The sequence below is a fragment of the Gracilinanus agilis genome, chromosome 1 (genome assembly GCF_016433145.1).
Source record: "Gracilinanus agilis isolate LMUSP501 chromosome 1, AgileGrace, whole genome shotgun sequence".
Classification (NCBI taxonomy): Eukaryota; Metazoa; Chordata; class Mammalia; order Didelphimorphia; family Didelphidae; genus Gracilinanus; species Gracilinanus agilis.
Window position 1 is genome coordinate 753,453,895 of NC_058130.1, and position 12,315 is coordinate 753,466,209.

The 12,315-nt window shown below is 48.5% G+C and overlaps 2 protein-coding genes across 2 annotated transcripts; one reads left to right on the forward strand and one right to left on the reverse strand.

The window, feature by feature from the left end:
- Positions 1-2,527: 2,527 nt before the first annotated feature.
- Positions 2,528-9,935, forward strand: DIABLO (diablo IAP-binding mitochondrial protein). Its single transcript, XM_044658766.1, has 6 exons — positions 2,528-2,594; positions 3,485-3,605; positions 6,135-6,266; positions 6,926-7,036; positions 7,428-7,524; positions 9,033-9,935. The coding sequence occupies exons 1-6, from the start codon at positions 2,545-2,547 to the stop codon at positions 9,263-9,265; spliced, it is 744 nt and encodes a 247-aa protein (XP_044514701.1). The 5' UTR covers positions 2,528-2,544; the 3' UTR covers positions 9,266-9,935.
- Positions 9,936-10,408: 473 nt separating this feature from the next.
- B3GNT4 (UDP-GlcNAc:betaGal beta-1,3-N-acetylglucosaminyltransferase 4) lies at positions 10,409-11,506 on the reverse strand. The gene has a single exon (XM_044658767.1). It carries the CDS (start codon positions 11,504-11,506, stop codon positions 10,409-10,411), a length of 1,098 nt encoding a protein of 365 aa, XP_044514702.1.
- Positions 11,507-12,315: the final 809 nt, after the last annotated feature.

Below are 12,315 nucleotides of genomic sequence, written 5' to 3' on the forward strand. Positions count from 1 at the left end.
GTCAAAAAAGATTGTCCACTTTTATGATATCTTCATTCCAAACAAAATCACCCCAAAGCAGCACAAGCTTTTGAATTCTTTGTTTATTGCCATGTTTCTGAGGGGATGGCTTCAGTTCTCCACCTGTCTCTGTCAGTGGTCATGGTGAAGCCCTTTTTCTGAACCTTTGGTTATAAGACCTGCACTGGTTAGCCCCCTCTAAACTCCGAAGTTCAGACAGGCTCCCACAGAGCCCTGAATTGGGAGTCAGAACCAGGGACCAGATCAGGTCTGCCCCTTGCTGGCTAGACGACCTTGGGGAGCCTCAGTTTCCACCTCTATAAGATGGGGAGTGAAGTTGGGAGACCCTTCCACCTGTAAATCTCTTGTTCTCTCTTCATTGCCAGCCTCCTTTGTCTTTCTTATCGGTGTTTCTCCCTCCCCTAACGAAACCGTTCACTCCTTTAGGAAGATAGCCTTGGCCTTGCCCCTCAGCCTCACTGACCTTGGCCTGCGGGGAACCCTCCCCCAGCTTCCCTGGGCCGGCGTCGGAGGCTGCAGGTTATATATAGCTGGAGCCGCCTGGACCACACCCGGTTGAGTTTGGGTTTTAGAAGCCAGAAAGGGCGTGGCGGGGCTCGAAGCCGGACCACACCCCTCCCTCCCCCGGAAGGCGCGCCCCTGCACTGGCCGGGAGAGGAGCCGGGGGCGGGCCCTAGGCCCCTGGCCCCTCCTCGCTTGCTCCGCCAGGAGCTCCCCGGCTCGGTGCGGGCTCACTCACCCTCGGGCTGGGCCGGACGACGGAGAGAGGAGGCACCGGGCTGTAACTCAGCCAGGAAAGTCCGAAGGGAGAAACGCGCGCAGGAAAGTTCGGCCGCTGCAGGCGGGCCACGAACTCTTGACTGGGATAGGTAGGTGGGTAGAGGCGAGGGAGGCGGCAGTCTGGGCTGCCGGGCCGGGCTGGGGTCACTGTGCCTCGGCTAGGGGCGGCGAGGGAGGGGCAAGTCGAGCAGCCACAGCTCCATGGGACCCCCTGATCACCCAGTCAGTCCATTACCGTCCATTACTGCATTAACAATGCTGAGGGAGCAACTATCGATCCTGGAGCTGGGGCTGGAAATAGCCGGGACGGCTTCAGCTCCAGCTCGCTTGGCTCCCTTTCTCTCGCCTCTCCCCTCAGGGCAGGGCCGGCCGGACGCCCCGGGGCGAGCGGGGCTGCGATGCGGACCTCGTGGGCAGTGCACGTGCTGCGGGCGCTGCGGGAGCTGCTGGCCTTCGTGCTGCTCAGCTACACCGTGCTGATCGGGGCACTGCTGCTGGCCGGCTGGACCACCTACTTCCTGGTGCTGAAGTGACAGCTCCGAACCTGTCATGGCCCCTGCTGGGCCCCAGGCCAAGGAGGCTGCTCCAGCCGCTCCCGGGACCGCGCGCCGAAACTTCACTACCTCGTCGCGGCTGCGGACGGGCGGGGAGAGCTGAGAGCGGGAGACCTTCGACCCGACCGCGCGAGGTCGCCTTCAGCCACCAACTGGCCTTGCTCCTCCTAGTCCTCATCCTCCTCTAGGGTCTTCTCCCCTTCCCTTCTCTGACCCGGACCTCTAGCTCTGAGAAGCTGATGGGGCGGAGCCCAGGCGGGCAAGCACCTCCTCCGCCACTCCCGGGGGCGGAGCCCAGGCCCCGCGAGCTCCTCCTTCCCCTACCTGGGGGCGGGGGGACCTGGGTCTCCAGACCACCCCTTCCCCCTGCTCTTGGGGGCGGGGCCCAGAGATCTCGAGCTCCTTCTCCACCTCCCACTGTTTAGGGGGGCCGAACGCAACCCTTGAGAGCTCCTCCTCCCTCTATTGCTTGGGGGCGGGGCTCAGGTCTCCAGAAGACCTCCCCTTCCCTTGCTCTTGGGGGCGGGGCCCAGACTCGAGAGCTTTTCCCACCCTTCTCCTGGGGGCGGGGCCAAGGTCTCAAGAGCTCCTCCTCCCCCTCCCCCCGCTCTTAGATGTGGGACCCAGATCACGCAGACTCCTCATCCCCCTGCTACTGGGGGGTGGGACCTAGGCCTCGGGAACTTTTCTCCTATTACCCTGGGGCCGGGCCCTGGACTCTAGACTTCCTTCTCCACCCACTCTTGGGGACAGAATCCGGGCTGCGAGGGCTCCTCCTCCCCCTGGGGGTGGGGTCCGCAATCCCTGAGAGCGCTTCTTCCACCTAACATCCCTCCTCTGGAGACTGGAACCACAGCCTGGCTGTGTGAGCAATCTTCCCCATTTCTCGGGGGCCTAGGCAGGGAGAGTTCCCTCCTCCCTCTCCCATCGCCCTTGGAGGTGTAGCTCAGGCAGACTCCTCCCTCCGGTGAGCGGGGCCCAGAGTCTTTTACGCTCCTCCTCCCACACCCTTGGGGGCGGGACCTGCAGCCTGCCTGCGATCTCTCCTCCCCTCTTCAGAGGGCGTGGCTGCATAGCCCCTTCCCCCACACGTCACCCTGAAGGCGGGGCTACGTCCTCTAGTCCTGTCGGATGCGGGGACCTGCTGACACGTCACTTCCGGCGCCCGCTGCTAGGCGTCCGCTGTGGAATGGCGGCTCTGAGGAGCTGGGTTCTTCGCAGCGTCAGCTCCTTCTTCAGGTACTGAGGCCCCGCGAGGAGCTCAGGAGGGCGAGGACGAACCGTCACTGGCGTGGTGACCCCGCCACAACGGAGGTCCGCCTCCTGCCTTTTCGGCTCCGATTCTACCTATCTGGCCCCGCCACCTCCTGGGAGTCCTTTGGGAGCCCGCTCAGACCTTTGACCTCTGACCCCACCCCCTAACCCAGACCTGACCCGTTTTCATCTTGCTTAGATTGTAAGATATTTGAAGGCAGGAACGGGCTCTGCATCTCAAACACACTGGCAGCCCAACGGGAGCGAATACTGGGTAGGAGAGGCCCCCGGCTGCCAGGCCTCGAGTCACTCCTGGGTCAGACTCCACTAACAAAGAAAGTGTAGGGAGTGGAAACGGCCTTTGGCGTGGAGTCGGGAAGACCAGATTCACATCACGACAAGAGTTTTACTATTTGAAGATGGAAAGTGCTCATAGGAATTGTTGGGTACTTAAGTGAGCCCTGGGAGCTGGTATAGATCATTATTTTGGCACCTGACCTCAGCCCCAGTTGACTCAATTCTTTTTAAGCTAAGAGAAGAAAACTTCACACCTGGCTGCTGTTTTCCTAACCTGGAGGCCCCTGGGGTGCCTCTGTTCCACTTGGTAATGTTGCCTATGGCTAGTTTTCCCCCCAAGGAACCGCTGACATAAAACAACATGTTAGTCTATCTTGGTAAAGTTTCAGGTTCACTACTTTTTGGGGTGGCTTTATTGGCTAGTGTTGTTTGGACAAAGTAGTCAAGGAGCAATGGTTAGCATTTTTTAACCCCCGCCCCCCCAAATAATTAAAAGAACCCTTTTGAAGATTTATTCATCAAGCTTTTCTTTAAACGTGGCTTTTCTCTCACTGTTCTGAACATCTTTTGATTTATAGGCAGCATATTCCAGTTGCAGCGAAATTGAGGAGATGCCGTTTCTCAGATTTGGTGGGACCCTGGCACAAAACAGTGGCAGCAGGTTTTGGAGTAACCCTATGTGCCATTCCTATAGCACAGGTAAAGTATGATGATGTACTTGGTAGTAGTGTCTTTAGCACCTTGAACAAAGGTACTCAATAAATGTTTGTTGAATTTAAGCCTTATTGGGTATTGATACACTGATATTGTGACCACATCCTTGAGGAGGGGAGCTGGCTTTGCAACAGTCCAGTACTGTTTCAACTGAAACTTTTTTTTTTTTTTTAATAACCCTTAACCTTCTGTCATGGAATCAATACTATGTATTGGTTCCAAGGCAGAAGAGTGGTAAGGGATAGGCAATGGGGACTAAGTGACTTGCCCAGGGTCACATAGCTAGGAAGTGTCTGAGGACAGATTTGAACCTAGGACCTCCTGTCTCTAGGCCTGGCTTTCAATTCACTAAGCCACTCAGCTGCCCCCTTGACTGAAACATTTTAAGATTTCTGAAAACATTTTCAACACAACAGCAAGGCAAATTAGTCATATGAATTTAGCTTAACCACTAATGGCTTCAACTGTAACTTTTATGCTAGAGTTTTTGAAATTAATATTCCCAGGACTTGACCTCTCCAATTCTAATCCATTATCATTAGTTACTTTTCAAACAAATCTTTGTGCTGTTATCCTTACTGGCTTACTACAAAGGGTCCTAACTTGTTTCCTTGTTTCTCAGTCACCATAGCCAGACCCCTTACCCTTTCTTCTTCACACTATCATTACCCTACTCATGCCATCCTGAAAGAATATAAGATATACAGAATATATAGAGAATATAAGCTCTCCAATGGCAGGAATTCTTATTTTATATTTTTATTACTAGTGGCTAACACAGTGCTTGGCACATGGGCATTCCATAAATGCTTGTAGATTGATTGGTTGGTCTACTTGGAGAACCTATAAGTGGTGCCCTCTTGCCTATGCAATTCAGTCTAAATTCTTATTGGAATTCCAGGCCTTTCAGACTAGTTCTATACTACTCAATCCAAATTTAGCTCTCAGTATGTCCCAACATGGACCCTGTCTTCTAACCTGGGTTGTGTAATCACTGACCTAGTTGGTTCAGGCTCAACTTTGGGCCCATCCAAGATCTGACAATCATTCTAGGCCCAGCTAAAGGCCAGACCCTCCATAACACCTTCTTTCCATAACTACAACTAATATTAATGGAACATTACTGACTGCTCATATATTTGGGCCCTTGTTTCTCCTGGTGTGGTGCTTTATTAGTTCATGGTGTTTTGTGTATGAACCATATTTCCTTAATAACTGTGGAGTCACATAGGGTCCTGTGTCTTTCTTTTTTCCACCTTTCATAGTAGTAATTCAGATAGTACAGGATGTACCACCAATATCTCTTGAATAGAATGGTGCCCGAGTCCTACAGTAAAGCAGCTTTTATGGCTCCAATTGCTGCTTGCAAGTTACAATTTCATGAGATTCCTGAGAAATTGGTTGCCAACAAAGGTATTTGGCTTGACCTCTAGAAGGCCAGGATGCATATTACTGCTACTTTCATCAGCCAGTTGTTGTAAGTAGTTACACTATAAATAGCAAAGGAAAAACATGTTGAGGATAAGGCAAAGCCAAGTGGAACACAAAGCATGTACAAAACAGCAGCCTTGAGAAGAAGGCAGCCCCCGTTAGCAGTGACCTGGCCCAGATGTTGCCAGTGTTTAACTAAAACTGACTGGGTTTCTTTTTCTTTCTCTAGGTGAAAAGGGATTTTTTTTGTTTATTTGTTTTGGATTGGGTCTCCCTATCTTGCTTAGAGTAGAAGGGCAGTGACCAGTTACAGGCCTGGTGCTACTATGATCAACAGAAAGCTAAAGCCTACTTTATGTCTGACCAGGGCTAGTTCACTCTTCCTCAGGCCCTCCAACCCACCAGGTCCCAGGGGCTCACTATCTTGGTGCCAGACTGTCTTGAATTCCTGACCTCAAAAAATTCACCATCCTCAGTCTTCCTGGTGGCAGGATTTACAAGCATATACTACTATATATAGCAAGAGGGCAACTTTTTTTTAATTTAATGGACCAAGACCAATGTAAAATATTTTTCCTCAAATGCTATTTTCTTAACTTAGTATAGTTGTATATGAAGTGTGTGTATTATATACACATACTTTTATACATATAAAAATAACTATAGACCTTATTTATAACTATTTGTTTTATTTATCTAGAAAAATAATCTGATGCCTTATTCAAAGAGATTCACCCTAAGGAAAAGGAAATGTTTGCTTCTTGTGTCCTCTGGTTTTTGTTTTTTAAACCTTTTCTTTCTGTCTTAGTTTAATCCTAAGGCAGAAGCAGCAAGGGCGAGGCAATTGGAGTTAAGCTATTTGCTCAGGGTCACAAAGCTAGGAAGTGTCCGAGGCCAGATTTGAACCCAGATTCAAATTTCTAACTCCAGGCCTAGTGGTCTGTCCACTTGCTAGCTAACTATTTTTGTACAGAGGGTTGCCACTTGGCCAGTCTTTAAGTGGACTTGGCTTCTACTGTCTTTGCTCTTACAGGCAAGTGTTTGAACACGAAACTGTCCCTAAATGCACACTTTGTTTTTCAGAAGACAGAGCCTCACTCTCTTAGTAATGAAGCACTCATGAAGAGGGCGGTTTCCTTGGTGACTGACAGCACCTCCACCTTTCTCTCACAAACCACATATGCCCTGATTGAAGCCATCACAGAGTACACAAGGGTAAGTTTGTCTTCAGTGGTGCAGTGTATAAATCAGCTTTGGATATCTAAATCTGTAGCATAAAAAGGTAAAATCAAAAGATTGTCTTCTTTTAAAGGCTATTGGTTTTAATTTTACTTTCCTAAATTTTTTATCTAATAGGTATTAATGTTGACAGTTCTCATTTTCCTTTCTAGTGAAACAGCATCTTGATGAAGTCTAGATATTGAAAGTGGGAATGAGGACAAGGAAGAAAAATTTAAAACCTAGATTAACCATTAATTGACTCTTGGAAAACCCTTTAGTTGACTCCAGAAGACCTTGTTTCAGTCAAAAGCTAATTCTTACACATACCAAGAAAATGAAAGTCACTAGAGAGCGATGGAATGGCCATCTGGTTGCTCAGCATTAAACCCAGGAGGATTCTACAGATACTGGCTTAGGGCTCATTGTACTGAGACTAGAGCTGTCTATTGACTTTCTTTTTAAAGAAAATTTTCCAATACTTAACCCTTGGGACAAAGGTAGCTCCTTATAGGCGGGAACAATTTCCTTTTTGGCTCTGTGCCCCAGATACTTGAACAGAGCTTTTGCCTTACTAGACCCTTAGCAAAAAAATTTTTTTTGTCTGGCCATCCTGTTGAGACTCCTCTTAAACCAATTCATCTCTTTACTTGCAGGCGGTTTACACATTAGTGTCTCTGTATCGACAATACTCAAGTTTACTTGGGAAAATGAATTCTCAAGAGGAAGATGCAGTGTGGCAGGTGATCATAGGAGCCAGGGTTGAGGTAAAACAAAACAAAATCACATATAATTTTGTAGTAATCATTTCCATTTTATCCAGGAAAGCAAATGTTAAATTGAGTTACCTCATCAGTAATCTCCCAATAAAGCACTACCATCTTAAAAAAACCAAAACAAAACATTACCTTCTGTCTTAGTATCAGTATTATTAATATTAGACAGAAGAGCAGCAGTTGGGATTAAGTGACTTGCCCAGGGTCATATAGCTAAGAAGAGACTGAGGCCAAATTTGAACCCAAGTCCTCCTGACTCTACGCCTGGCTTTCTATCCACTGTACTACCTAGCTACTCCAAAGCACTGCCATCTTAAGGAAGTCACTTCTATGAGGCTTTGAACTTTCTTTTCCCGACTGAAATGCTTTCTTTAATTTACAGATGTCTTCAAAACAAGAAGAGTACTTAAAGTTAGAAGCAACTTGGATGACTGCTGTGAGTCTGTCTGAAATGGCAGCAGAAGCAGCCTACCAGTCAGGTATGCCCAGCAGCAGCCATAGATTGCTCAATCACATGGGATTACCAAGATTGCACTCTTCAGCCAGGGATAGGCAGGAGGAGTAGTCAGTGGAGTATGGCATCTCTGTCCTTGAGGAGACTGCTGGTGTAAGGGGAAACCTGGCTGCTGTCTTCCCTTTGGCAGGGAGCCTTTCTGACAGCCTGAGAGCATAGCCCAGAACCATCTTCTGCCAGGGAGGGAGTGTCACCTGACCATTTGTGGAATGTCAAATTCATGGAGAAGGGAAAAGGAAAGAGTAAGTTAGTAACAGAATCAGAGCCCGAATTGAGGCCCAAGGCCCTGAGTGCCATCCCAAATGGATAGTTTGAGCAGCTCTGAAGCCTTTCTCTGCTGAGTGTGTGTTTGTCTCAGGCACTTGTCTTAGGACAGCAAGAAATGAAGGAGCTAAGAGTTTAGTTCTAACGAAGAACATTATGTCTCTTCTGTGGATGCTGCTGGGAGGAAAGGGTCTAGTGAAAGCTAGTATGTTACCCAAGTCGTCAGAAATGAGGAGATCAAGGACCAGTCCTGAGGAGTCTGAAGCTGAGCCACATGTAACATTTTAGAACTTGAAGAGATCTTTGAGATGATCAAGGCCACCCCTTCTCTTACAGAATAGGAAACTGAGAGCTGGAGAACAGAAGGGACTTGCCTCAGATCACTTAACTAGTTGACAATAGCTTCTTCCAAGGTACATATTCCTGTGAGAAGCAGGGTAGTCTAATGGAAAAGAATCAGACTCAGATTCATAGGCCTTGCTTTGTTCCTCATGAAGTCTTTTAACATCTCAGAGCTTGTTTTCTCAGCCATAAATCACCATTGCTGCTAAAAACTCACATTCCTATAATGCTTTGTCTACAAAGATCTTTCTTTACAACCTAGTCATGCAAGGATTATTATCCTCATTTTGCAAATGTTAAAATGAAGGCTCAGGTTGAGGATGATTTTAATGGTGTAAGGAAATAAGTGAATCTCAACCTTTGTCATATTGCAGATTGACATCAGAGGAACAGAGCATCAAGAAGTGTGGTTATAGCCTTGAGGTTCTATTTACCATTAGCTAAGGAAGGGTGGTTTTCTTGCAGAGGGGTTGGAGAAAGATGCTAGTGTCTTTATCAATGGGGAAGTGCTTTGATTGTTAAATCTATACTAGCCAAAGAAAGAGGAGGCTCATTTACTGAGCTTCTGCTGCGCATAAGCTGAGTATTCCCAAGCAAGGAGAGGCTCAGGTTCCTGGACACCTGGCTGAGTGAGGCAGGGGGCCCTACAAGCATCACCAAGAACAAGTGTTCCAGGTGAGCTGAGTAACTCAAGTTCTAAATAGAGTTCAAGTTCCTAAACAAGTTCCTAAACAAAACTCTGTGACTCCAATTTGGCTGCCATAGTTTTAGTTTTGGTTTTCCCCTGGAAGCTATATCTCTTTATGGACTAAACTGATATTTTCCATCTCTGCTGCTGCTGACTTGAGCTGCTCAATTTGCTTCCAGGTGCTGATCAAGCCTCAGTCACAGCTCGAAATCACATTCACCTGGTGAAGACTCAAATTCAGGAAGTTCGCCAGCTCTCCCAGACAGCTGAGACCAAGTTGGCTGAGGCCCAAACTGAAGAGCTACTCCTTAAAAGACCAGAGGAGCCAGAAGGGGTCTCATCCCAGCGCCCAAGCACTGGGGGCCCTCAGCTGACAGACCATGAACATGAGGCCTACTTACGTGAGGATTGAGGAAGCCTCTCCCTGTAGGCACTAGCATTGTGAAGATGGGTACATTGATTGCCTTTGAAAACAAAAAGGGGAGTGTTCTGGAAGCTGGGGTAGGGACTAGCTCAGAGTTGTAAAACCTTTCCTGAGATAGGCAGCAGGGTCCATGTGTTGGGACACCCAGAGATCCCCTCCATCTGTTGTCCTACACCTCACCTCCTACTTTGTAGGAGGGTAAAATGGGCATTGTTCATAGCAATCCAGCTCCTATATTGTTTAAACATTCAAGTCATTGAAGCTGCCCTCCGCAGCCCTCTTGGGCTCTTCTAGTTGCCTTTTCCAAAAGAGAGGCTCAGGCTCCCTCAGTACCTGCGGACGGGACGCAGCCCATTTATTACCACTAGTTTAAGTAGAAAGTTTGCCCCCATTTTCAACTCTGTTCAAGTTTCCAAATGTAAATTATTTAAGCATCAGTTTCCTCTTAAGGGATGTGAATTGTTTGGGGTTGTAGTACTGTTTGTAAGGTTTGTTTTTAAAAAGCTTGCCCCCTTTGACTTGGCTTACCTTTAGTCTAAGTGTGGCCAAGACAAGTGCCTGGGCAGGTCCTACTGGAAGGCCTGGCTGCACATTTGAGGAAGGTACTTCATGAAATGGATTTGTGCTTGGTTATGAAATAGGAGTCACTTTGATGAAATCCTCCTTGCCTGCTGTTGCTTTGCTTTTTTTTACTAGTCTCTTCCTTCTGCTTTTGCCAAAAGAGGTGCGTTTTCGTGAATGTTTATGGTACTCATGAGGTTTTTGGGTAGGAAATGAAGCTAGCCAGACTATCCCACCCCCAAGGTGTGTAGAAAAACCACTTACTAAACCTGGAGTTCACTTATTTCTTTAAAAAACCCCATTGCTTTGATAGATGGGGCTGGTTGAGATATCTCTGGGGCCACCAGCCAAACTCTCCGCACACTCCCATCCATTAGCCAGGTTCTTTTTGAGTGTTTTTTTTTTTTTTTAATCAAAGTTAAAGGGAATCTGTGGGACTACAACTTAGGACATGACTGCCCAAAAAGCTATATTAGTTAAAAGCTCTCAATTTTCTTAGTCTTGATAAAAAAGGAACCAATAGCAAAAGCCCCTACTAGCCCCTGAGCACTACCAATCCAGACCTCTCCTTCAGCCAGTCTGTTGGGCCTGAGCAGGAGGGGCAGCACACCTCAGGCCCTCATCCTGCACCAAAGCCCATGTAGTCCACATCTCCAGGGGGCTGAGACAGTGCACCAGCAGTAGCTCCTTGTACAGACATGGGTCCAAGGGGTCCAGGGGTCGCCGAATCCCAAAGGTCTTAAATCCTGCGTGGTGGGTTGGCTTCACTCCCAGTTTCTTCAAGCACATCCCTACAAAAACGTCATCAATGGGGAACAAGTCTACCTCCTCCACTGTAGCCTGGAGCCTTCGCACTGTTTCCTGGGACATCACATAGCCTCCGCCTCCAGCATAGGGAGGGTAGTGGTGAGCACGGTACATGGATGGGGGAATGAAGTACTTGACCCTGATGTTCCTGTTAGGCAGGGCATCTTTGATCACATCCCCCACAAAGAGATCCTGGCTGGGGTCTTGCCCTCGTAGGAACTCCAGGACATTGGGCACGTGGACAAAGACATCATCGTCCCCCTTAAGGACAAACTGGGCCTGGGGACAGCTAGTAGCCAGCCACCTTTGGAGGTGAAGCTCCTTCAGAGTCAAGTTGAAAAAGTCCTCATTAAAGTTCCATTGTAAAATGTCATCAAATTCCTGGCTCTCGTAGGCCAACAACTGTGGGGGTGGGGAAGTTCCCCCCAGCCCCAAGAGAAATACTAGTTTTAGCTTCTGCCCCCCATCCTGCCCTCTGATCCGGCCCCAGGTGCTTCGGATGGCTGCCCGGCGGTCCACATGAGCAGGCAGTGACTTAATTGCCAGGAGGAGGAAGGTGTCAGCAGGGCAGCCTGTAGGTTGTAACAGGGTTAAGAAGTTCCGGCAGTGCTTGTAGGTCAGGAAGAGGCGGTGACGGATGGGCAGGGCTGTGGATACATTGGTCACTTCAGGGTTGGGCAGACAGGGGTTGTGATGGGACTCTGGAGATGCCCAGAAGGGATGCCTCGTTATGGGGCTCCCAGCCTGCCTTGAAGCCATGGGGGTTAGAGATGGCTTGGATGTCCTCTTCAGAAAGAGGAGACATGTGAAGAGGGATACCGATAGACTGTACAGGGCAAGCCAACCTAGGCTACGGGACATCATGAGGCCCAAATGGCCCTCGACCCTGCAGAGAGAAGAGCGCTTCATGAGCAAAGGCGGCCAGGGGGCTATTCACTAGCTTATAAAAGAACTCTCAGGGGAATGAAGGGTACTCTGAGAACAAGCAGAAAATGGAGAGAAATGCCCCACTGGGTCAGCCCAACAGACCAGTCTTCACAATGAGAGCCTAGCTTGGAGCTGTGAGCTTCAGGAGATTGAAACTGTAACCAAGAGATTGTCTTTGGCCAAAGGAGGCACTTAAGAAATGGTTATTGAATTAACTTTCCTTAATAACCCTTTGTGGATCTGCTTACATCTGTACAGCCTCTGGCAGATCATGAAATTCTTTAAAGCTTATTCCCCACTGAGACTTTAAGGAAGTGTTTCATTTCCTAATTTAAAACTTGTTCCTTTTAGACCTGAAAGGAAATGCTTTGGATCTTGCTTTTGGCATATGGATTCACGTTTAACCTGGCCTTTGTGATTTGGGGGCTTTTCCAGAACCGAGTGCTGATCTTTAATGTAAAACACCTTCTGGACCCAACCTTTCGGTCTGCTGCCGGCTCAGGGTTGAGTTGGATAGAAAAGACACCTGAGTTCTAGTTTTAGTTTCTTCTTGGCTGGAAGTCCAAATCACAACTCCCTGCACTTCTCTGTTGGGCCAAGCGGACCCCTGAAAGATCCCAGACCACCTTGGAATGCAATTCGCCCTCCATCCATACTCCATCACCTGCCTCCAGGGATTTCCACTAGCTGGCCCCCTTGCCTGGAATTCTTGCCCTCTTCATCTTGGCCTCGACTTCCTTCAA

Coding starts and splice junctions, on each gene's coding strand:
- DIABLO (XM_044658766.1), top strand. CDS start 2,545: ATGGCGGCTCTGAGGAGCTGGGTTCTTCGCAGCGTCAGCTCCTTCTTC. Junction 2,595..3,484: donor AGCGTCAGCTCCTTCTTCAG/GTACTGAGGCCC, acceptor TTTGATTTATAG/GCAGCATATTCCAGTTGCAG. Junction 7,525..9,032: donor AGAAGCAGCCTACCAGTCAG/GTATGCCCAGCA, acceptor ATTTGCTTCCAG/GTGCTGATCAAGCCTCAGTC.
- B3GNT4 (XM_044658767.1), bottom strand. CDS start 11,506: ATGTCCCGTAGCCTAGGTTGGCTTGCCCTGTACAGTCTATCGGTATCC.